The sequence below is a fragment of the Melanostigma gelatinosum genome (genome assembly GCF_949748355.1).
Source record: "Melanostigma gelatinosum genome assembly, chromosome: 15".
Classification (NCBI taxonomy): Eukaryota; Metazoa; Chordata; class Actinopteri; order Perciformes; family Zoarcidae; genus Melanostigma; species Melanostigma gelatinosum.
The window spans coordinates 23,560,201-23,586,716 of record NC_136648.1 but is presented as its reverse complement, the minus strand read 5'-3'; the positions used below and the strand labels follow the sequence as shown (position 1 = coordinate 23,586,716).

Sequence of the window (26,516 nt, the reverse complement as noted above, 5' to 3'; positions counted from 1 at the left end):
TCCGCTTAATAATAAAAAAAAAAAACTGCGTTAACACGCGATAAAACAATTGTCGGCGTTAATTAATGAATGCGTTAACGCGATAATAACGCGTTAACTTGCCCAGCGGCATACTGGGTGTCCCTGAATCACTGGCTCTATATATATATATACACACACACACACACACAGACAGGGTAGGAAATTTACATATTTTTTGGACATAATTTTTGCCCCCACTAACTGAAATCCAGGGGCATTTTCAAAAGATTGGGGGCATTTTTTGAAACTTGTGAAATAACATTTAACCTTTGTTCAAAATAAGACATATACTTATTTAGGCTTACAGTATATGAGCAATTGTCATCATATGGCAATAAGACTATTAGGCAGTAGTCTACAGATTCAAAGTGGTTTCTTAGATTTTTTAAACAAAAAACAAACAAATCAGACAATCATATTCAATTGTATTCTTATTTCTTTGTGGTTATTTATTGTTATTATTAAATGTTTTAAACAACTATTAACAATTATTAAGTCAACGATGCCTTGATTACATATATATCAGTCATTGTATGGAATTATTGAGAAAACATATTTTTGTAGCACCTCAAATATTGTGATATTACCCATTTGGATGCCATCCATATTACCCACCTTAAAATTTTTTTAAATGTGCCATTTGAGTTTTTACTGAGTAAAATATCTTAATTGACTGTCAGTCAGGTATTATTCATTTCCAGCAACCCTCAAATCAAAGAATAAAGACACTTTAGGTGTATTTACCTTGAACTCACGAGATGCAGGTAGCATGTTTTACACTTAATGTGAATATAATTCATTTAATCTAATTTCCATTATGCCATATGTATACTTTGTTGGCATCTTATTCTGAAAACCGGATGTTCGTCTGAAGAAACCGGATGTTGTCTCACGTTAATCTTTCTGTTAACTTTCAAAGTCCTTCGCTCGCTCCCGATCTGCGCCGTTTGAAAGAGTTTACCGTGAATTTCAGGATATAGGTGCACTAACATGTAAGTGTCTGCTCAGTTGACCGCAGTCACAGGTCTGATTAAGAAGCGCTCCATTTTTTTCGGGGGCATATTTTGCCCCTCTCCTAGTGATATCAGGGGCAAAATGATATTTCTTAGGGGCAGTTTTGCCCTTTGCCCTCGTGTATTTCCGACCCTGCACACACACACACACACACACACACACACACACAATATATATGGATTTTTGTACATGTGCTGTATTTTTGTATTTATGTGTAAATTGAAATATATCCCATATTACTACCTAACCTCAATCGACTCACCTCATCAAACGGAGCACACATAGAAGGCAGAAACGCAAACACACACACACACATACACACACAAACACATACACACATACACACACACGCATACAAACATACACACACATATAGACACACACACACACACACACACACTTATATACATTTAGCTGACCTCCGCCTCTCAACCTGTTATTTTCCTCAGTGTCCTTATGTCCCCTTTGCATTTGTCCCCGTCTTACTTTGTATAATTTCTTGGCTTTGCAGTAGTCAATTCTGGAGGTGATGAAGGCGTGGATCAGAGTTTCAGCAGCAGATGAGGAGAGTGATGGGCGGAGACGGGCTATGTTTTTTAAGTGGAAAAAGGCAGTTCTGGTGATTTGGTTGACGTGGTGTTCAAAGGAGAGGTTGCTGTCGAACATGACTCCGAGGTTGCGGATGTGTGGGGAGGGAGACAGAGTGGAGTTGTCGATGGTGAGGCTGAAGTTGTGACAGGTTTTAGTGAGGGATTTGGGACCGATGATGATCATGTCAGATTTATCACAGTTCAGTTTGAGGAAGTTGGTTTGCATCCATGATTTAATGTCAGTGAGGCAGTTGGTGAGAGTGGAGTGAGTAGCAGTGGTGATGGCTTTTGTGGAGATGTAGGGCTGGACATCATCGGCGTAACAGTGAAAGTGAAGACCTTGTTGACGGATGATATTACCAAGAGGGAGCAAGTAGAGGATGAACAGAAGAGGACCAAGCACCGAACCCTGGGGGACGCCTTGAGACAGAGGAGCAGTGGAGGAGGTGCAGTTGTTGATACTGATGAACTGTTGTGTGTTTGTGAGATATGATTTAATCCAGGAGAGAGCAGAATAAAGGTCATTACACACCGGGGGAGTTTTTTTTGTTCTTCGTTCAACTGATTCGCTTGCCAATATATTTATTTATTTATATATATATATATATATATATATATATATATATATATATTTATTTATTTATTTATTTATTTATTTATTTATTTATTTATATATATATATATATATATATATATATATATATATATATATATATATATATATATATATATATATATATATATATATATATATATATATATATATATATATATATATATATATATATAAGCCTTCACTAAATGACTACTGCTAGCTATAACCTACCTGATGTCAGCTGTCAAAGAGTTTGACCATAGAGTGTCCCTGATGCATTCCCTCCCAGGTGGGGGTACAGGTGAGCTGTGAGGACCTGTTCCTGGATCGGCACTGGAGGGTTTGTCACGCCTATGCCACCTTTGTTACCCAGCGCACAAACACAGGACAAAAGGTAAGGCGTGTGCTGTGTGGAAATCATTTTTTAATGACCCTTCTGGCTATTTAAGAAAGTGTGTGATAGGCTTGGGCGATGTTGAAATTGATCAGTCCGCATCTGTGTGTGTGTGTAGGTGTTGTTTAAGGCTTCCTGACACTAAGGAGACACATTTACTGACCTCTATCACAGGTGATCTTGAAGCCCATCGTACCTCACACTGAGAAAGAGCAGGTGGAATACAGCGTGGCCGCTGAGAGACGGAGGGTCAGGATGCTACACGATGACATCATCAAAGATCTACTCTCCCATGGGTCCGTCCTGCAGGGTAGGTTTGATGCACACTGCTGTAGCAGTTTCATCTGATAAAACGGACAGTGCGATGACTCCAGGGAAGTGAAGAAGAGATTGGTTGCAACGTTCGTACATCGAGGAGCTGAAGTCAATGAGTCGCGGAGTCGAGGCCCGCTGAGGTCAACTTTTGCAGAAAAGATCTTCCTCTAATAACTTCTGATAATAATCTAAATCCTGTTTGGTTTGTTTATCACCACAAAAGTTATCTTTTGAATCAATTCAATTTCATTTGTACAGCCAAATATCACAAATTCTCTTCAGAGAGCATTTCAATATGTACAACAAACAACATCCTCTGTCCTTGGACCCTCACATGTCAGCGCTCTGTTTATGATACAAGACAGATAGTGAGGAAAAGAAGTCCTTCAACTGTTAACTTATTTACCAATTTGGCGTTCTCTCTTCCAAATAATTCAGCCACTAACTATACATTCATGAAATGAAACCCACTCTAGGATCCTCCTTAACCCGGGAATATGCACCAACATTAATGTTTTGTAAAAGTGGTAAATCATAATATAACCAGCTGATGTGGCGTGAGAAACTTTCACTTCTCTCTTCTTCCAAAAAATAAAGTGCCTCTCATCGAGATGTTTTTATGGTTAGTTTGAGGCTCAGTTCCAGATCAATTACTGTGAGTTTGGTGTTCACTTCCAGATTTATTTCGGCTTCATATTTAAATAAGCCTATTTATGACTTTCTTAGTTTGATGTTCAGTGATCCAGATTCATGTATTTAGGTATTACTACTTTGACTTAATGTTCAGTTCAACAGTTTCTTTGTCTGTAATAGAGCCACAGATTGTTTATTCAGATTAATAGTTTTTTTTCCATTTTTGTGTGGGGGGAGGGCTATCGGCTATTGGCTTTTTACTGGTGGTGATTATAATCCTGCTTTTGGTCTTTTATTCTATATTTACTAGTGCTGGGCAAGTTAACGCGATAATAACGTGCAAACGCATTAATTAATAAACGCCGACAATTATTTTATCACGCGTTAACGCAGTTATTATTATTATTAAGAGGACATTTTTAACACAAGAACCGGCCGGCCAGCAGCGAGTGGTGAACAGCTGTGTTTGTGTGGTGTCTCTTCCGTCTCTTCCGGTTTCCTTCACCTACATTCCCCTGGGTCCTAAGTCCCTCCAAGTACAGCTTCTTATCACCCTCTATGTACCAACGTACATTTATAACAAATACCACACATATTATGGTAATCAGCATTGCAATTGTGTCTGACCAAAATACCAAAAAATAAATGATTCATTTAAATTATTTATTTAGAATTTTGAAAGTGTTTTTGTTTGGAATTAATTCATTGTTTATTAATTCACACTGTAACCTTGTCACATTTTGTTGATCATGTTAGTTCATGGCCAGACACTGCACCCTTAAATGTCTGTCTTCAGTGGGAACCAGTGGGGTTGAGGGCCACAGACAGTAGGGAAGTCAGAAAGTATTGAGAGAAACATGTTGGTTTGGGTCTTTTCATGTGATTGTTAAACATATTTAGAAAACACCAACCATTTCCTACTTGCATTAACTTTCATATGTGTGTTTCAGCTGACAGCTGGACAGTAGGCAGTGCAGTGGCAGCAGAGAAGACCAAGGTGGAGAGTGTTGGACTGGTTCTACCACCACATGCTAACCACCAGGTTTTTTATTGATTTATTGTTCTGTCCGCCACCTGATCCAGCTCATGCACGTCATCAAAGTCTTTTGGGGTAAGTTGTCTGTGTCATCATTTCCGTTTGTCTGAATACCAGGTGAATACATTTGGAGGACAGATCATGGCCTGGATGGTGAATGTAGCTACAATTGCTGCCAGGTACAATCACACACACATTTGAAAATGCTTTATTTGAATGCACCAGGGTTACAGATATAACGGTCTCTGTCATTGTTTTTCTTATGTGCAGTCGTCTCTCTCAGGCTCACCCAACTCTGCGGACCATCGACATGTTCACCTTCAGAGGGCCTTCTCAGGTGGGAGACAGACTGCTGCTGAGGGCTATAGTCAACAACGCTTTCAAAAACAGGTATCAGTGTGTCCAGAATCACCCATAAAGATATGAAAGATCAGATAAGAAAGAACTTGACTGATTTGTGAGAAAGCAGGCCATGCTGACAGCTCAGTGTTAGAAGGGTACAGCAGAGAAAAAGCTACATAAGTAGGAATGAAACAAAAAGAATGATTCTTTGTGTGCTGCAGCATGGAGGTGGGGGTGCGAGCAGAAGCCGACCAGGAGGAAGGGCCTAACCGACACATAAACTCTGCCTTTATGACCTTCGAGGTGCTCGACGCCCACAGGAAGCCATGTACGTTACCACGGATACGACCCGAACCCTTGGTGAGTCAGCCAACAGAATGAGCTGCTGATGAACACGTTAAGATTATTATTGAGAAAGGTGATACAGAAATAATTATCCTCCATGTTTTAAAAAAAGGCATAGTTGCATGGCCATTTGCTGCCAATCAGATGGAGGCAAAGAACGTCACCCAGTTATTTTCTAAATCAGGACACCTCAGTGTAATACTGTGCTAATGCCAGGGCCACTTAGCAAAAACACAGCCTTGTGCCCCAAACGCGTGAGTTGGCATTTTTCAACTTCGGCGAAAACATTGCGTGACGCTGCGGCGCGATAGCCTATCAGCGTTGAGTTGCTCCCCCTGTCATCACTGACTTCCTGGCATTGTTGAATCAGGAAATAAATCCTGTAGCCGTCTGTGTTCACCCAGAGCTCTACGATACCTCATATCAATAGAGACCGGACCAAACTATGTGTATAAATGTGTGTGTGTAAACCATACGGTACAAACAATGAATAGACGCTGCCGTATTTACGTCTACGTGACGTTATTGTGAGTGTTGGTGGAGCTGCTACAATGTTAGCATAGCACTGATCGATCCGAGCTCCATTGAGAAAACAAGTATTTTAAAAGTTATTTGCTTGTCGTCTTGCGGAGAGAACTAACAAAACATGAATTCAGACTTTCTACAAATCGGCGTCATTACGTAGTTATTTCGGAGTCCCTTTTTGTCGGTTTATTACCGTTAAATCACAGCAAAATCTGTTTATTTTGTGTTCATACAGTTGTAGCAAACAGCAGATGTGTGGCTTGCTAGACACAGTGTTTTTCAACCTTTTTTGAACCGCGGCACATTTTTTACAATAAAAAAATCCCACGGCACACCAACAACCAAAAAAGTTACAAAATGTCACATTGTAGCATAATACAGCATATATGCTGACAATTTAAGTCTCTTAATTTGTTGTTACTTACTCAGTGTGAATCCTGGGCCTGTTTGGATGAACACAGAGCTGATATCCTGGCAGAAACTGAAGAAAGGCTCACACGAAGCTCTTCTTCTACAGCGCTGTCTCTCTGTTTTTAGTTTTTATAGCAGCCATGCTTGAAAAGCTCATCTCACACAGATGTGTCGTGGAAAATGGGAGAAATGTTGAAATAGCTCTGTTTGCCAGAATGGGAAACTCCTTGGCAGCAGTCAACCAAAAACTGTCCGAAGGTAGATCAGCAAAGCTCAGCTTTAAACCACGGTCTTGTCTCAGTTCAGTTAGTTCTTCCTGCTCGTGCAAAGTCATGTCCTTTCCAAAAACTGTTGCTGAGCTATATGGGTCCCTGTAGCAGGTTCTCTGCTACCAGTGGGTCTGGGGAGCACAATGACGCCAGCACACGGGGGAATGACGGTTCAAATGTTCTTTATTGTCCTACACCCTAACGGGGCCTGGCCGTGTGCTCTCCGGCCTCGCCTCCGAGCACACGTCGTGGGAGCTTTCCGTGCTGTCCGTCTCAGCCTAACTCTGCGCTCGTCCCGAGCTGCCCCTCTCGCCTCCGTCTCTACTGTGTGATTAAATACAGCCGAGAGTGAGACAATCAGATCCGTTTCAGCTGCGCCTAATTATGTCCCTTCCCGGCACCGTTTCCCGAACCACTCCCACACTCCGCCCCCTCCACAGCTGAGTCACCCACGCCCGCCACCACAGTCCCTAACCCAGTCAAGGCATTCAGTGGAGGTTGAGGGGAAATAAAATGACAACTTCTCCTCAAGAGTTTTTAAGTGTTTACCTATTATCTCACACAACAGTGTGGACAACTCCTTGCCATTTCTGGGTGAGGGGGAACATGTCAAGGTTGGCACTTTCAACATGTTGTTGCCAGAGGTGCACTTTTGAACGGAATCCATTTATTTTGTCTGTGCTTGTGAGCAGGTTTTCATTTTGGCCTTGCATTCTTGTGTTCAGTTCATTCAGGTGCTGAAATATATCTGCCATGTATGCCAGCCTTGCACACAACTCATCACTTGCGAGCAGTTTTGCATCATCGCACCTCTCATCAGTCAAAAACACTTTCAGTTCCTCCTGCAGCTCATACACACGGGCCAGCACTTTGCCGCGCGACAACCATCGGACTTCTGTGTGGAGCAATAGGGCGTTATGCTCCGCTCCCATTTCCTCACATAAAGATGCAAATATGTGGCTTTTCAGAGTTCTTGTCTTTACAAAGTTAACCAGGCGCATGACATCATTCAACACAGCAGCTAGGTCTGCTGGTAAAATCTTGGCAACGAGTGCCTCGCGGTGCAAAAAACAGTGCGTAAGAAGAACATCTGGGTGTCTCTCTTTCACTCTGCTAACGAAGCCTTTGATGCGCCCGACCATGGCTGCTGCTCCATCAGTGCAGACACTCGTGCAGTTTTCCCACTGAAGTCCTCCTTGTTCAAGATATTCTGATGTGACCCGAAAAATTTCCTCTCCTGTTGTTTTTTCTGGCAATGCCTTGCAAAATAGGAAGTTGTCTCTGATGGCGTCTCCATCCACAAAACGCACATTGGCCAAGAGTTGAGCATGTCCACTGATGTCCGTAGACTCATCAAGTTGCAGTGCAAATTTCCCACTAATTCGTATCTTTTCCAAAACAACACTTTCAATGTCTGCAGACATGTCACCAATACGTCTGGCAATTGTGTTATCTGAGAGCGGGACTTTAGCTACTTCGTTAACCGCGTCAGGGCCGAGCATCACGTTCACAATGGCTTTACAGGCAGGTAGTATTCATGTCTCTGCCACAGTGTGTGGGCTTTTTGATTCGGCCACCAGTTCAGCTACTACTTTGAGAGATTTCTCAGACACATTTGTGGTTTTCCTCATAAACGTTACCTGTTCCTCAGTTTGTGAGCGCAGTCGAACAAAATAGTCCCTGTGCTTGAGTGACGGGTGTTTCGTCTGGAGATGACGTTTCAGCTTGCTTGGGACCATGGCACTGTTTGATAGTTTTTCCCCACACACCAAGCATAACGGAGTCGGTGCAGTCGGATCCCCGGTGAAAGTGAATCCCAACGAAAGATAACTTTCGCTGTATTGCCTCGAGCTCACAGTTTTTTCTTTTTTTGTACCACCACTCGGCTTTTCATCTGGGTCAGAAGGTTGCCCAGGGCCCAGATCAGAGTCTACAGTTTTCTTTTTGAAATATTTCTCCATTGCCGTTCTTCACTACAACCTCTCCCGCGCATCATTTAATTCTCCTATCTTAAATTAACAAGGTCATTATTGCGCTACCTACTGCCACCCACTGGCAAGGAAGAGTATTTCATTACTAGGCCAGCCACTATATTGCAGGCTCAGACGCTCAACAATGGCAAATTATTTGCGGCAACTAAATTATGTTTTTTTTGGACCGATTAAGTGAAATTGGACATTTTCCCACGGCACACCTGCCGATCTCTCACGGCACACTGGTGTGCTGCGGCACAGTGGTTAAAAATCACTGTGCTAGACACAGTGAATACAGCTCGATACAATCCACAGAGCTCCTCTGGACTATGTTATGAACCCAGACATGACGGCGTTTAGTTTCACGTGATATCTGGGACTTCCACAACAAGTACTGAGCAGAAATAGAGGTTATTTTGTCCATGGTTGATGGCGAACAGTTGACTTCCAGAGTGATAAGCCACGCCCCCTCTGCGGTGCGATTAACACGGTGCGAATAATTTGCATCATGTTTGGTGTGAACACAGCATGACACGGCCCCTTTTTATTTATCTCTTTGTAGACACAAGTAAGTATTTTAACTCTGAGCCACTGACTAGACAATGTATTCTTTTTTTTTTTTTTAAACCAAATTTATTCATATACAAAATCACACCTGTATTAACGGGGCGGTCTAGCAGCAATCTAAAGGCACCATAAATTTCATTGATACAACCGCAATGACACACAATGACATCATATAATATGAGGAGACATTTGTAGCATTATTCGAAAACTCTAAATCTTTGAATGACATTTGGTACAACCCTATTAAAAAAATAAAAATGTCTTTCATGTTCCTGTAGACAACAGGAATATTGCTTTCTGCCATGGTCTTCCAGTGTCTTTGTTTGATTTTGGAGCAGTGGAAGTTGTGGGGGCGGCCTTACAAAAAATGTGGAAGTACAATCAGCGGCTGTGCTTGATTGTGCTTGATACTTAAGATCTTCCTCTATGTTTCCCACACACACACTCAAACTGAAGAAATTTAGTGGGGAAAGTTAAATTTTTCAAACTTAGTTACAAGGCTGTGGGTCTTCACTGTAGGTCTTCACATACTTAATGTTACTTTAAAAATGAACACGTAAAAATCAAAGTTTTAATAGATTATGGGTCAAGAAATTTGGTCAACACGTCTCTCACTCGTTTCCTCTCGGTTTTGTTGTTGTCTGTTGTCACACTCGTAGCTCTGTCATACTAGAGCATTTATGCTTTTGTTCATTTACAGTTTCTTTGTGAACTTCAGAATAGTGAACAAAAACAGAACAAAATAAGGCTCCGTTTTGTGTCCATGGGATCACAGGTGCCTACGTCATCGTTTTCAAAGGTCCCCGTTTCTGCTTGTCCACAATGCAAAATATATTTGTATTTAAACAAAAATGTAGTAGTGTGGATGTAGTCTTAAATACAGTCCATTTCAGTGTTCACCGATAAACATAAACTGTTGCTACGGTTGTGGACTGATCAGCTGGTATAGAGGCATCAAGACTAAATTGAGACTTATTAAGACTTATTCCTCACAGTAACTTAAAGTTGTTGTTTTTGTCATATCGCAGGTGTGCAATATTGGTTCCCAAGGCCAAAGGCAATCAGAAATTTCCGACTGTGGCTCAGTGGTAGAGCCACAGTCGCAAATTGGTGTATAATTTATAACCCAGGCTGTATTTGTCAGTAAAATCTGTTGAACTACTTTATGGTAGGAAACACATGCTTTTCTTCTCATGTACAGCTACAACTGTTAGAGTGAGAAAATGTTCCTCCTTCAGTTATACCAAGAAGAATGTCTTTCTGTAAGGAGAACCAGCCACTGTGATAGGAAGAAAGAAAAATAATTGGAAAGTGACCCTTTTTATGACGATAATATAACAATATCAAATCATACACATTGCATCTTTAATACAAGCAACATTCTGGAATAGTTGTCTGGAGGAGGGTGCAGAAGATGGATCGCTAAATTGAAGTGTTTGATGAACTATGTCTCTCTCTGTCTTTCATTTACAGGAAGGGGGGAGGAGGTTTCAAGAGGCCATAGCCAGGAAGAAGATCAGACTGGACAGGTAATCTATCAGTCTATTGCTGTGAAGAGCACATACTTTCTTAGCTTTTAATTCCACTTCTGTGTGTCAGAAGTGATGCAGTTTGTACAATATACTTCACTCACTACTAGGGGTGCAACGGATCACAAACCTCACGGTTCGGATCACGGTTCGGATCATTTTTCAGATCAACAAAGTAAAGGGGAGCAGACAAATATAACTTTGCGTTCCATTTATTAACTAGAATATGCATTTCCTGCTGAAAATGCGTTGGAAAGCTGAAATGAATCTCAAAAACATTGCTGAAAATAGATATCCAATTAAAAAAAAATTGCAAAAAGCTTAATAATTCAAAAAGTTGAAAGATTACAAATATGAAGTCATATCACCCCTCTCCTGAAAGAGCTGAACATTTTGATGTTCGAACGGTTTCTGTAGCTTAAAAGAATTCCAGCGGTAGTGATATTTGTTGTAGTACCAGTAGAAGTTGTAGTTGTAGTAGAAGTATCATTAGCAGTATAAGTATTAGTAGCATTTGAATAAGTACTAGTTGTAGCAGTAGTGATATTTGTAGTAGCAGTAGTAGTAGAAGTTGTAGTCGAAGTATTAGTAATTAGAAAAAGTAGTAGTATCAGTAGTAATAGCTGTAGTAGTGGTCGTAGTATTTAATATAACAGTAGTAGTAGAATAAGTAGTAGTAGTAATAGTAAAGTCAGTTTTTGAAGTAGCAGTAGTTGTAGTACTAGTAGCAGTCGTACTAATAGCTGTAGTAGTATTAGTACTGGTAGTAGCAGTATTAGCAGTTGTGGTATAAGTAATAATAGTGGTAGTGGTAGTAATAACAGTAGTGGTCGTAATAATATGTATGGTAGCAGTAATAGCAGTAGTAGTAGTAGTAATACTAGAAATATTTGCAGTAGTAGTAGTTGTCGCAGTATAGTAAGAGCATTCATTATTTCAACAAAAAAGCCTAATTTTGAGCTAAACGTTTAAATACAGTTAATCCATGAGGCTTTTATTTTGAAAGGGTGGGACTGGGTGGGGAGAGGGAGGGGGAGAGGAGACATAATCATCATGTTTGACACACATAAACAGAGGTTATTAAATGACAGGCTTCATCACAAGCAGTTCAGTTAGAATTCACTCTCTGGGGCTTTTATTTTGAAATGGGGTGTGGGGGAGAAGGGGAGAGGATGTTTTCTCAACATTTGAAAGTTGAAATGGTGTCTTTAGCTGAAAGTATGAGGAAGTTGAAGGATTTGAAAGTTGAAGAAGTTTAAGAGGATTTGAAAATCTTCTCCATAGAAACTCATTAAAAAAAAGTTGCTAAAAGCTTAATAATTCAAATAGTTTAAAGGTTAGAAATAGAAAAAGTCATAGCAGAGATGAGCTGAAGGAGCTGAACATTTTGATAGTTGAACGGTTTCTGTAGCTTAAAAAATTAAGAAGAAGAAGAGTTTCAAAAAAGGGGGGACGGAAGAAATAGTGGAACTAGAAAATGCATTTCCTGCTGAAAATGCGTTGGAATGCTGAAAGCTGAAATTAATTGTGAAAAAATTGCTGAAAATTAATAAATGGGAGACTATCTGTCTGAAAAATGTTGAAGCCCGAAAGCATTTAAACTGCACTGCTGAAAAACCTTCTAGTTGAAATGTCTAACTATGGTGTCTGTAGCTGAAAGTATGAGGAAGAAGAAGGCTTTGAAAGTTGAAGAAGTATGACAGGATTTGAAGATTTTATCCATAGAGATCCCATTCAAAAGAAAATTGCAAAAAGCTTAATTCAAAAAGTTTAAAGATTACAATTATGAAAAGTCAAAGCACCCCTCCCCTGAAAGAGCTGAACATTTTCTGTAGCTTAAACAAATTTCAGAAGTAGTGATATTTGTAGTAATAGTCGTAGAAGTTGTAGTTGAAGTAGAAGTATTATTAGTAGTAGAAGTATTAGTAGCATTCGAATAAGTAGTAGTAGTAGTGATATTTGTAATAGTAGTAGTAGAAGTCGTAGTTGTAGTAGAAGTATCATTAGTAGTCGAAGTATTAGTATTTAGAAGAAGTAGTAGCCTAGTATCAGTAGTAGTAGTAATAGCTGTAGTAGTGGTCGTAGTATTTAATATAACAGTAGTGGTAGTAGTAGTAGTAGTAGTAGTAAAAGTAATGGCAGTATTTGAAGTAGCAGTAGTAGTAGTACTAGTAGCAGTCGTACTAATAGCTGTAGTAGTATTAGTACTGGTAGTAGCATGAATAGCAGTAGTAGCAGTTGTAGTATAAGTAATAGTAGTAGTGGTAGTAATAGCAGTAGTGGTAGTAATAATATTGATGGTAGCAGTAATAACACTAGTAATAGTAGCAACAGCAAAAGTTGTAGTAGAAGTAGTAGCAGCAGTAGTAGTAGTAGTAGTAATACTAGAAATATTAGCAGCAGTAGTAGTTGTTGCAGTATTAGTAAGAGCATTCATTATTTCAACAAAAAAGCCAAATTTTGAGCTTAATGTTTACATACAGTTAATCCATGGGGCTTTTATTTTGAAAGGGTGGGGGAGGGAGGGGGAGAGGAGACATAATCATAATATTTGACACACATAAACAGAGGTTATTAAATGACAGGCTTCATCACAAGCAGTTCAGTTAGGATTCATTCTGTGGGGCTTTTATTTTAAAGTGTGTGTGTGTGGGGGGGGGGGAGACCTCTAAAGATCCCTAAGACCTGAATGACTGTATGAGAGACACAGAGAGAGATAGAGGGAGAGGAGTGTATGTGCGCGTGTGTCTGTGAGTCTGTGTGTTTATCAACATCACTAATTGGCTCAATCGCGAACACCTATGTGCCTGAAGCCATTTCATGGAGATGAAACAGGGAAACACCTCTCAAACAAATCATCAAAACTCCCATAACCGTAGCTCCTATTGCTCCGATATTAATAATTGAGAGGAAGGATAACTTGAGAAACAGATCTTGTAAAAATTGTGTCTGTAGTGTAAAAAATGTGGCTTAACTGGCGATCTAGAAATGGGGTACCGTGTTCTGTGGAAGATGTTTTTGAAGCTAAATTTAACATTGGTCTCTATGAAGCAGAAAGTTGGTTTTCCTCTCAATTAACGGCTTCTGTGTCAAATGTGGAAATCTGTGGAATTCCACAGTAATTTTTCTACGACAAGGACAATATTAGCTACTTCTACATCCAGAAATTATGCATGAAGAGTGAAGATTGTGGACACAGTGGCAAAACACAGATGTTTTTTTCACAAGAATCTCAAGCTGCTCTTCACTCTAGCGGTGACATCACGCACTCTAAGTTGCGCAATACACACCCATTATAAAGTCAGAAAAGGGCTGAAAAATCATAAAAGTTAAATTGCTGCAGTTCAAAAAGTTTAAAAGATATCAAAAAGCTGAATCATGTTGGCAATAGTTGAGGGTTTTCTCAACATTGTAAAGTTGAAATGGTGTCTGTAGCTGAAAGTATGAGGAAGTTGAAGGATTTGAAAGTTGAAGAAGTTTAAGAGGATTTGAAAATATTCTCCATAGAGATCCCATTGAAAATAAAAAGCTTAATAATTCAAAAAGTTTAAAGGTTAGAAATATAAAAGTCATAGCACCCCTCTGGTGAAAGAGCTGAACATTTTAATAGTTGAATGGTTTCTGTAGCTTAAAATATGAAGGAGAAGAAGAGGTGGGACGGAAGAAATAGAAGTTGAATAAAGATTCGAAGAACAATAGTTGGAATGCTTAACAGCATTCCAACAATAAAGAACTTCAAGAACACTTAAAGAAAAGAACTTTGGGCTATAGTCTTGCATAAAAACAAAAATATTGAAGATGTCCAATTTGAAACATAATGAATAAATAAAACATTCAAATATACTCAATTCTGTTAAGTTTAAGTGCAACATGAGGTATGTTGATGCTCTCGTCCTTTGATCAATATTGAAAGAAAGAAACAGCCAGTGAGCTTCCGCTGTTTACACTGAACTGAACTGCTCAGCAACAACTTGGGTCTGTGTTTACTTCCTGTCAGGTTATGTCATTCAAATACACAATAATGTTTACCATTACTGTGACATTATTTTCAAAAAGATGAGAATATCTCCATTGTCTGGGGAGAGGGTCGACCTTTCTGTGGTGACTGGAATATTACTATTGGGCCTGTCTAGCTTCCACTCTACTGCTTCTGTCAGCACCTGCACCAGGTGTGTGTCTGTGTGACTCTCACAGAGGGGGCGTGTCTTCAGCTCCTGTCTGTGTGACTCTCACAGAGGCGGCGTGTCTTCAGCTCCTGTCTGTGTGACTCACACAGAGGAGGCGTGTCTTCAGCTCCTGTCTGTGTGACTCTCACAGAGGGGGCGTGTCTTCAGCTCCTGCCTGTGTGACTCTCACAGAGGGGGCGTGTCTTCAGCTCCTGTCTGTGTGACTCTCACAGAGGGGGCGTGTCTTCAGCTCCTGTCTGTGTGACTCTCACAGAGGGGGCGTGTCTTCAGCTCCTGTCTGTGTGACTCTCACAGAGGGGGCGTGTCTTCAGCGCCTGTCTGTGTGACTCTCACAGAGGGGGCATGTCTGCAGCACCGGACTATGAATCTCCACTCCGCCGTGGTGAAAGCAGTCTCTACAGTCTTTTCCTTCTCATAGAGGTCGGGAACAGCTTCACACTGAAGTGGGTGCGTGAGTGGATTTCGTGTCGTGGCTCAAGCATTTTAACCAGATTTTGAAATCCTTTGTTTTCCAGACTGGAGTGTCCCCGTCGCTGACAGACCGGATGGTGTCTCTTCATGTGTGTTCATGTTTTGCCGTTGTCGTGTGTCTTTCTCTTTAAATAATTCCTACATACCGTAACAGTTTTGTCCACCACCCTTATCCGTCATTATAAGTTACAGGGAAGACAAAATGCTCCCAAACTTGTGACTTCAATGACGCCGGGGGCTTCTCAAGTTCCTCCGCTCGCCATGACTTCCGCCTTTAAATGCTTCTAACCTGCTCCGTTCATGTGAACACACTACTGCTTTATATCTGTTCACTGACACTCTGCATTGATATTCGGGGACTTGTTTGCTTGATCACACACTGTGATGATTGAACTGTAAAAAATAAATACTCAATTGATCCGTTACACCACTACTCACTACAAACAAGAGGGATTGAACTTTTCAACAAAGAGCACAATCTACAGAAATGTCAACATGTAGTACAGTCCTCTACGGAGAGTAGAAATGTGTTTCACACCTCCCCTCATGCTAAAGGCATGCATGAAACATGTCAACGTTGGTCTACTAGTGGTCAGAAACGACATTCAGTAGATCTAGTAGACAGTAGATCTAGATAAATTGAGTTATCACCCAGTTGTGACATTACAGCACCGTTGTCAAACGTTCTTCTAATTGCTCTTGTTTTGTTGTTTCAGAAAGTACATCATTTCCCGCAAGCAGGGCGAGGTCCCTTTGTCTGTACCCTGGGACCCCAGAAACCAGGTAACAGAACCACCTAGTTAGGTTTAGGAAAAGATGGTGAAACACTTGGTTAGGTTTAGGCAACAAAACCACTTAGTTAGGTTTAGGCAGTGGTGGGCCGTCAGGGCCAACAAGGCCTTCTCTGCTGGCCTAAACAGAATTACAAAGTTATCTATTTTATCATTTTATATTTTTTCTTAAATACACTACATGTATTATAATTTATAAAAATATTTGTCCCATTATCTTAATTCCTCATTGCACAGCTACTGTCTTCCTCAGTTGCTCTGCTTCCAGTGCAGCTTGTTTTAAGGAGAGCTTTTATCCAATCAGATCTCACCTCTGTGTCTCTAGGTAGAACAGAGGCCAGAGGCCTGCACACTCACACGTGCATCCATGTGCAGATTAAAGTACATGGGGACGATATTGTTGATTGTCATAGTCTTCAACCAATCAGATCTTTAGTTTGACATGTTGGGCGTATTCTTTGACGTGTCAGAGCTGCTAGCTGGCCTACAAGTACGTCAGCATTACGTGCAGCTCAGTTTTCAGGTGCAGCGCTGCAGCGAGGTGCAGCGTGTGCTGTGATTGGTCAGTGGGCGAGCACGTGACTATCGTGAACCGAAACTTAAAGAAGCTGGCAAAGCTTATTCGGAGTTAGTAGTAAGAGTTCAAATTGAAAGATATGGAAGAAATTATGACATTTTTTGCATTTTGCTTGGTGTGTAGATTCTTTTTTTTTTTGACCGAACTTTGTTTTTTTAACACTCGATGGCTGAAGGAGGAGAAACGGGATTTAACCGATTCAACTCTTTGTCAACAAAGAAAGGAGGATGGAGTTAGCCTTTAAAGTCAGGGGTCGGCAACCTTTACTGTCCAAAGAGCCATTTTGCTCTATTTTCCACCAAATAAAATTTGTCTGGAGCCGCAAAAGCTATTTGATATCACAGCTTATAAAGTTTTACATATAGTTACATTATATATACAAAAACTATAGTTTGTTGTATTTATGAAGAAGAATAAAGACAATTTTTGACATTTTATTGCAATTTTACCTGTAACAATATCAAACTTTTATGAAGAGGAGAAAAAAACTTTCTCAGTTTGCTGCAGCAGTTGAGAAATCGCTCTTTTTCGCTCATCTCCAGCGTGATACTTTTCAGCATGCTGTGTGCTTGTTCTGGAAGTGACATTCAACATTACATTTTTTGCACATATCAAGCATACAGGTAAGCCAGCATTGTTGGCAGTCAAAGCAAATAAATACGTCAACGCAGAATTAATCTCTATTTTCCTCTGTGACGTTTCCTTTTTTGGATTTCTCAATTGATAGTTTACTAAGGGAGGGGGTCTGAAAATCATGATTAGCCACCTGCAGGAAAAGGCTCATGACAGGCTTAATAGGAGGTGTAGCACATTTTAGTTGACAAAATTGTCACGGGTGCGAGTGTGGACCCAAATGCAGGCACAGACCAGGGATTATAGGTGAAAGGCAGGCAGACTGGGGAACCGGGAGGATGAAAAAACTGCAGGAACAGAGAGATAGGGTCAAAGCAATGAAAAAACACTTGGGAGAAAACTCTGAATTATTTGCAAACAGAGCAGCCAAGAACAACTAGCTACCACGTGAGCTGTAACAACGATCTGGCGAAGAGTGGATGAAGAACCGGGGTAGATATACTGTTGGGTTGATGAGTTGATGGAGTGCAGCTGGTTTGACTGGGCAGGTGAGGTGAGTTGTAATTAGGAAGCCGGGAGGAGACCAGGGGTGCTTCTCAAGTCTCTAAATTGCATCCCCGTTTCCCTCACTTGCGTCCTTTCCTTGCGTCTTAGTCCCTCCCACCAGGGATGCATGGAGGAAACCATGTGAGGAGAGAGGAACGAGGACATATGTTTTAAGAGACATGAGGCGTCCTTTTCCTCAGTCTGTTTCTGATGACGGAGGATCAGCTGATCACAGCTGGATCAGCTGTCAGTCGGCTTTAACAGCTGGAGAGACTTTTGATAAGTGTGTGTCTGTTCACATGATCACTCTACTTAATAATAGTAACTAATAATACTAATAACTAATAAAGACACACAGTAATCACCACTGTAGAGGTGTTTCTCTCTGCAGTTTGTTAACAAACTGTGTTCTGTGTTCTGTTTATAAGGACAGGATCCATTTCTACCGGCGGAATGCGATCGTCTTATTTATGAATTATTTGTGTCTGTACGTTTTGAAATTGTGACTGTGGCGTCATTATTAAATAACCCAGAATATGATTATTGTTCCTCTTAAATGATAAAACTCATCAAACACTCTGGAAAGTGTTTCGTCTCTCAACTCTCTCTGACTTTAATTGTATTCATAATAAAGGTTATTGAGGGAAATATCAGATCATGAAAACACAAATCTTTCTAATAAATGAAGAAAGTTGTTTGTGGTTGTTTTGTTGTTCAGACTACAATGAACATTTATTTAAACCAGATGGTGAATCAGAAACCTACTCAAATATAAAGCTTGACTTTATTCTGTGATCCGTCTTCACTCTGGTGTTAAACTCCAGTCAGTCAGTCCGATCGGCTGCAGCGTCCAATCACATGACTGATGAACAATGAGGGGGCGTGTCGGCCGTTAACAGACTTCCTGGAAGTCTGTTCTCGTGGTTCCTCGGTCATGGCTCCTCCGAGGTCCCTCCTCCCTCCTCGCTCCTCCGAGCTACATTAGAGCTTTGGGACTGCCGTCAATATGGCGGCGCAGAAACAACTTCCGGTTCAAGCGAGGAGCGAGGAAACGACACTTCAGAGACTTGAGAAGTACCCCAGGTCGGAGCCCTGCCCATATGATACACACACACAGGACAAGCAGCCTGGCCTAGCCTGGCCTGGCCGTGACAAAAATATTAAAACATTTTTATTTAAGGTCAGGTATTACTGACCTTGTTGTCTTTACTAGCAGCTGTTGTCCAGTTAAAGTCTGCATTGTTACAGAGGAAGCAGCTGTTATTGGAGCGATTAGTGAGCAGCGTGTCCAGCGGCGTTATCAGACCTACGGAGCGGCCGTCTCAAGTCACGTCAGCGGCTTTGAGCAACCGATCCACTTCCTGTTTACACCGGCACACACCCGCATGCCCAGTGTACGTGAATGGTCAAGTGATATTCGATTTCAGGCGTTTAAGTCATCTAGAAAATGATGCTGAAACACCGTTTGAATGGAGATCGTTTAAAACGAAAACATATTTGTGTCGATGTAGACTCAGGGAGCCGCAACAGAGGGGCTGAAGGTTGCCGACCCCTGCTTTAAGTGAACAGCATTTGGTAAGTCAACTGCGTTTGTTTTTACATCTGCAGTAGCTTTAATATGCTTGTTTATATATTATTATCTGTACAACTTGTTTTTATGAAGATGGATTGTTTGGTTTTATATGTGATAGGAACTATTGTTACGTCCAGTGTTGCTCTGGGGACATATTTAGCCGTTGCCAACTTGGCGACTTTCTCACTAAATCTGGCGACTTTCCAAACCCTCATGGAGACTTTTTTTGTCAAAAGCTACTGGCGACACATCTAGCGACTTGTTCTGGTGTTATTGGAGACTTTTGTGGTGTTTTGACTCTGACGTGAAAGCTCGTACCGTTCGACGCTGTCGTGAACGGGCAGCAGCTGCTGCCGTGAGCCGCCCCAAAGCACTCACAGGCGGACTCTCACAGCACCTCGCGCAGCAGTCCCAGCTGCAGTCAGAGCAGAGAGGAGATGCAGTCTCGGCGTATTCTCTGCAGTTAGTGTATTTACAGGTGTTGGCTTCATTTTTACACGAAACAAATAATAACGTAGCTGTGTTTCAGCTGCAGGACAGAAGTGAAGGCCCAGGTATAAAATGCACGGCCGCCACTGGGTTTAGGAAAAGATCCGCGTTTGTATTAAAATAACCACAGAAGTGCCGTTACTGAAGAACGCAAGTTACATAACAAAAACATCAACATTGACATCTCATTTCACACGGGGAACGACTGACACCATCCTCCGCTCCTCCCTCCTCAAAGTTTGCTTTATTGTCAATTCCACAATGTACTGAACATACAGGGGAGTTGAAAAGGTGTTTCTCTCTAGTCCAACATATAAACATATTAAGTGAATACAGTGCAATAGATAAAAAAAACATTTAGACAATGTATATATAATAAGAGAAAAAAACAATAAAACTATCAATCTGTATTTAGCAGCAGTTGGACGTGGGGATTCTACTGAAATTTTCCAATGAAATGTCATATATATGTTTAAATGAGTCTTGATTGATTATTACATTTCTTTCATGAATATAACTTGGCAGTCAATATTTTGTGAGATAAAAACGTGAATTTTTTCTATCTGCTTTCTTTCAATTTTGACTTTTGGGCTTAACACGTTTTGGAAATGTTTGGATCAATCCTCCACAGCCACCACTGGAAACTCATTTTACAAATAGTATAACACTACAAATATTAGTGTAGCCTGATATTTATCTGCCACTGGGCAGACATACCGACTTTAAACACATAAACGGACATGCAAATGAATTCATGTTCAATTATTTTTTATATAAGTATTTGAATGTCAACATTATGAATGAAACGTTGAACTATTTACTTTCGCTAACTAACATGTAAACTAGGCTGGTGGAATTTTGTGATTCTGTCGCAATATGTTGTCCTTTCATAGTCACTGTGTGCGTGCTCAGCGGAGCACCCCCAGAGGAGTAGCATAAGGCCCAGTATTGAAATAGTGTGCATGCTTATGTTTGTTTGCTTATGTGTGTATGTTTCCAGGTGTATCTGAGCTATAACAATGTTTCTGCTCTGAAGATGTTGGCTGCTAGAAACAACTGGCGACTCAGCTCTGAGAAAGACAAGGTATCCGCTGAAAGGTTTTGTGTTTTATGTATGAGTTTTTTTTCTCCCTCTCCGTCCTCCGTGTGAATGATGGCAGTAATATGGTAATAGTGTAATGATGTTTTTGAGTGGTGGGAAGACTAGAAAGGCGCGATACAAGTACAAGGCCATTTACATTTACCATTACCGTGAGGAGTTGGATGTTTACTGTGATGATTTGCTCCCAGGTTCGTCTTTACACCATGGAGCAGAAGTCCACGTTGAGTTTCAGGGTGGAGTCAGAGGTGGATGTTCCTGCTCACAGAGCTTTTTGTCTGCTGGCTGAGCTGAGCAACAGGCCGAGCTGGGACATACATTATCAGTAATACTTTAACACACACACACACACACACACCTACACACACCTACACACACACACACACAGTACATGCCTAAAAAGTAAATGAAGGGCACCGGTTTGGTGAGTTGGGAAGTCACAAGACAGTAAAACGTGTCTGTTACTTTTGATTAAAAAGTAATGAAGGCAGTGCTGGGCAGTAGTAATACATGTCCTTAAACTCATTAGGGAGCCATGTGCCATGTAGGCACCATTTTATTATTGTCAACTTCTTCCTTTGTTTTCTACAGTGGGAATCTGTAGTCACAGGCCACTAAACTGATTACTATCATTATTATTATTATTATTATTATTATTATTATTATTTGTATTATTAGACAAACACGTTAAGGGACAGTTCACCCCAAAGCTGTAGTGCTTTTAAAAGTTTCTCAATGCAAAATTCAGACCAGCGGGATTGACTCCATACCACTGCAACCTAACATGTGGTCTAAAATGCAATAAGTTACTTCGTCACATCTCACAAAGACACACTGTTGCAGAAAAAGATCCTGAAGAAGTGAAGAATCCAGACAGTGTATTGTTGGATTCAGTTCATAATTGGTGCATGAAGGGATGAACGTTGAACCATTATTTGTTTAGTTTAGTCTAGACTCTGGTTTCTGGCTGACAGTTATTAGAGTGTGGCCAAATAGGAATACAGGTCACAACAACAGTCCAATAACACGTGTCAATACAGCACCTTTAAAGTTTTAGGTAATAAAGCGTAGTGAAAAGTATTCTATGCATATTCAGTGCTTGGGTTGAGGTATGTTCTCCGATACTAATGTTAAAATAGGATGAGGTGGCTGAGACAGGCCAAGTCATAGTTTGTGACAAAAGCCCCTGTAATACCATTACACAGATTTAACAAACAAGACATAACATGTTAATTAGTGAGCTTCAGAAGTGCTGGTAGCTGGATTTTGTTACTTTTGGATACAGCCAGGCCAGAGTTTTCCCTCATTTCCAGACTTTATGCTAAGCTAAGCTAACTGGCCTCTGGCTGTTTATTGTATCGACATGAGAGTGGTATCAGTCGTCTCATCTAACTCTCAGCAATAATGTGAATAAATGCATTTCCCAAAATGTGGAACTATTCCTTTTAAAAATACAGTTAAACTATAAACGACATTTCTACCAACATCCTCATCAGCAGTATCTCTCTGTCTTTTCCGGAATTAGGAAATGTGAGCTGATTCACCAGGTGGACGATGATGACTTCCTGTATCGAGTGGTGACCCCGTCAGTGAGTCACGGTGCAGTAGGTTCCCAGACTTCAGCCCATCAGAGAGAAGGGATTCTGCAGGACTTCATCTTGTTGGCTTCCAAGAGGAAGCCGTGTGGCAGCGGGTCAGTGGGATGACAGGTCAAAGGTCACACGTCTACACCTTCAGGACTAACTGTCGTCTCTTGTTTTTTTTCCTCCTCAGAGATCCATATGTCATCGCACTGCGCTCAGTGTCCCTGCCCACTTACCCTCCCACTGAAGGATACAACAGAGGAGAGGTTCTGTGTGCTGGATTTACCATACTGGAGACCAGAAACAACATGTCACTGGTGAGACCACTAGTGACCAAAGCTGATTAAATAGGTGTTTATTTACATATAATCTGAACAAACTTCACCATTTTCTTTTGTATCTTTTTCCAGATCAGTTACTATAACCAGGCGTCTCCAGAGGTTCTTCCCTACATCTCCACAGATATCGCCGGCCTCTCTTCCTCTTTCTACCACAACTTCTGCTCCTGCAGCCAATACTTGACCAGGAACAGACTGCAGTCCGCCTCTGAGGTGCAGACGGGCCAATACCAGGCCACGAATACAGACGGCCCCGCCTGTGATATTGAAGCTGACAATCTGTCAGTGGCCCTCTGCAGCACCCAGCTGTAGTCAGTGGTCCTCCCCAGGCCAGTTTACAAGCATAGTGAGGTCCTGCTGCTGGCCATCCTACATGGTACTATTAACACTGTCAGTGTCCTCAGTGAACAAAAAGTGATATTTACATTCAAAAAAAGAATACTTTGTTGATTTGTTTTTATACAAAGAGATTAGAATATACAATCTAAATATCACAATGAAGTGAGTAAAGAAATAACTGTCAATGCTCACTCTAAATTCATTGTTCATTGTTGTGACACAAATAAAACATTGTTATCTGTGTCACTAATGGTCAGATCATGGTTTTTTTTATGTTTGCAGATCTAAGTTAAACGTTCATTTGATTCTAAATCCAACAAAGTGTGAGGTTTATAGGAAATGCGGAGTGCATTTTTACAAAAACTAACAGATGAGAGAACTGTCTACATTTGCTTCTTGCAATTAGCACAAAGTAACATCTGTCTTTTGATTAAAAAAAACTTGTTTCATAAATATGAACAAATAAGCCAGTCCTTGAGCCAGTCTTGAGCCAGTCTTGAGCCAGTCCTGTCATCTAGTCTGCCTGAAGCAAGCCGCCGTACCACGAGGCCCCTCGCTCACCAATTCCATGCCTGAACTTACCTCCATGCCTGAACTTCCCTCTGAATACTTGGACTTCCCTCTGAATACTTGGACTTTAAGGAGGTTTTCAACAAATCCAAGGTTTTCAACAAATCCAAGGCCATGTCTCTGCCTCCCCCATGATTGTGCCATCGACCTCCATCCTTGGATGTTCCCACCTAAGGGGCGCCTTTATTCCCTGTCTGCTCCTGAAAGAGAGGCGATGGACAAGTATATTACGACTCCCTGGCTTCCAGTCTCATACGCCCCTCGTCCTCTCCCGCAGGGCCTGGATTTTTCTTCGTGGAGAAGAAGGACAAGACTCTCAGACCGTGCATCGACTACCGGGGCTTAAATGAGATCACGGTTAAGAACCGGTACCCCTGCCACTCATCGCGACGGCCTTCGAGTTACTTCAAGGAGCCACCATCTTCTCCAAGCCCCGACCTCCGCAATGCATATCACCTGGTCCAGATCAGAGAGGGGGATGAGTGGAAGACGGCATTCAACACACCTAAAGGACATTACGAGTACCTTGTGATGCCCTTTGGCTTAACCAACGCCCCCGCCATCTTCCAGGCCCTGGTCAACGACGTGCTCCGGGATATGTTGGACCGGCACGTATTCGTCGACCTTGATGACATCTTGATCTTCTCCAAGAACCAAGAGGAACATGAGCACCACGTTCAGTCCGTGCTTCAACGCCTTCAACGCCTCCCTGTTTGTGAAGGCGGAGAAGTGCGAGTTTCACGTTCCCACGGTTTCATTCCTGGGGTATATCGTTTCCCAGGGCAGCATCCAGATCGACCCCGCTAAGGTTGCTGCCGTCACTACCTGGCCTGTCCCAAACTCCCGCAAGCAGCTTCAATGTTTCTTGGGGTTTGCCAATTTCTATAGGAGGTTCATCAGGAATTATAGCGCTGTCGCGTCCCCACTCACTGCCCTCACCTCCTCAAGGATTCCTTTCCTGTGGACTCCTGCAGCCGAAGAGGTCTTCCAGAATCTGAAGTCCAGGTTCACCTCAGCACCCATCCTCCAAGTCCCGGATCTGGACAGACTGTTTGTGATGGAGGTGGATGCCTCCGACATCGGGGTTGGGGGTGTCCTGTCCCAGCACGTGCCCTCCTAACCGCCTGTTCGTCCCTCAGGGCCTGCAGTCCGAGTCCTCCAGTGGGCACACTCCTCGAGAATTACCTGCCAACCGGGCATCCAGAGGATCCAGGACGTTCTGCGGCAGCGTTTCTGGTGGGTCTCGCTCAACGAGGACACCAGGGAATTCATCAACTCCTGCCCAGTGTGCAATCAACAAAAACCTTCCCACTCATCTCCCTGCATGTCTTCTGCCTGCATGGGATTCCGGTCGACGTAGTCTCCGACCGAGGTCCCTCCATCTTCTGGAGGGAATTCTGCACTCTGCTGGGAACCCCAATCCAACGGTCAGACGGAGAGGAAGAATCAGGAGATGGAAACAGCCCTCTGCTGCATGGTCTCCCAGAATGCCTCCTGGTCCCACCAGTTGATGTGGGTGGAGTACGCACATAACACCCTGACCAGCTCCGCCACAGGCTTGTTACCTTTCCAGTGTGCTTATGGGTTCCAGCCACCTCTGTTCCCAACGTTGGAGAAGGAGTGTTCTTGCCCTTCGGTCCAGACATTCATCCGCCGCTACCGCCAGACCTGGGCAAGGGCCCGAGCAACCCTGCTCCGGTCTGGCTGCAACAGCGGCCAACTGACACCGCACTCCTGCCCCCACCTGGTAGATACCAGGTGGGTCAGAGGGTGTGGTTGTCAACCCGGGACCTACCATTACGGGTAGAATCCAAGAAGCTGGGTCCAAGATTCATTGGCCCTTTCGAGATCGAGAGGATCATCAACCCGGCGGCATTAAGGCTCAAGCTCCCCAGGGCCATGCGCATCCACCCCACATTCCATGTATCTAAGGTCAAACCTGTCCGGGAGTGCCCCATGGTGCCGACAGAGTTAAGGAATGAGTGTGTAGAGTTTGGTAGCATCATCTTTCGCTTGATCCAGACTCTTGTCGGAAAACATTGTTGAAATCAGCTTAAAATTCAGCCACGACATTGAACGTCTTTAAGAAAAAACTTAGCTACGCTTTCTGTACTCCAACACGACAAACTCAACACCAGCACTTCTCTTGCATTGTCAGACACTTCTAATAGCAATCTGAGCCTGTCAGTGGCAACAACAAGCACTTTTAGTGGATGAACATTGACTGTGAGAAAGCATTACATTACACCCCGTTCAGCATCTGCAGCTACCGCGTCCTCGCTCAATACAGGTCCAGTTTCAAAGACTACAGAATTTTCCCTTTAGAAATAAGAGGTAACACGAATATTTAAGTGCTGTTATTCTGGGTTATGACCAACCCAGAATAACGGCACTTAAATATTCGTGTGGAGGAGGGATATGACCATCCCTCCTCAGTTAGGATTCATCAGATATCACATACAGGTTTGTGTTTGCTCTCCCTGCACGCTGGCTCATGAGTCCTTTGAAGACCGAGAAAGCTCCAGTTCTACTTTTTGTGTCCTCCACTATGAGGTCATATCTATCCATATTTCCTTCTGTCAGTCAGCCATTGGTTTCCATTTCACTACAGTACAGAAATCCTTATTGGGATCATTAGCAGACTTTTGAACCTGCCTGGGTTTTGTAATCCGTCAAACTGAAACTCAAGTCTGCATCAACTCTTGTTAGGATTACGTTATCATGATCTACGTCACATGTGTGAAAGTCAAGGCCCGCGGGCCGAATGCGGCCCGCCACGCCATTTTATGCGGCCCGCGAATCCGCCAGCAAGGAAAAAATA

General features: G+C 42.0%; 1 protein-coding gene across 1 annotated transcript in view; it reads left to right on the top strand.

The window, feature by feature from the left end:
* The window catches only part of LOC306789151 (acyl-coenzyme A thioesterase 11-like), a 48,203-nt gene extending 24,901 nt beyond the window's left edge, over positions 1 to 23,302 (top strand). The window contains exons 13-25 of the mRNA XM_079284957.1: positions 2,510 to 2,614; positions 2,789 to 2,924; positions 4,513 to 4,604; positions 4,716 to 4,777; positions 4,869 to 4,988; positions 5,162 to 5,300; positions 10,504 to 10,559; positions 15,934 to 16,000; positions 20,767 to 20,850; positions 21,057 to 21,190; positions 22,391 to 22,558; positions 22,639 to 22,765; positions 22,859 to 23,302. Coding sequence (XP_079141083.1) covers positions 2,510 to 2,614; positions 2,789 to 2,924; positions 4,513 to 4,604; positions 4,716 to 4,777; positions 4,869 to 4,988; positions 5,162 to 5,300; positions 10,504 to 10,559; positions 15,934 to 16,000; positions 20,767 to 20,850; positions 21,057 to 21,190; positions 22,391 to 22,558; positions 22,639 to 22,765; positions 22,859 to 23,098 — 1,530 coding nt within the window. The 3' untranslated portion in view covers positions 23,099 to 23,302. The remainder of the gene's footprint in view (positions 1 to 2,509; positions 2,615 to 2,788; positions 2,925 to 4,512; positions 4,605 to 4,715; positions 4,778 to 4,868; positions 4,989 to 5,161; positions 5,301 to 10,503; positions 10,560 to 15,933; positions 16,001 to 20,766; positions 20,851 to 21,056; positions 21,191 to 22,390; positions 22,559 to 22,638; positions 22,766 to 22,858) is intronic.
* Positions 23,303 to 26,516: the final 3,214 nt, after the last annotated feature.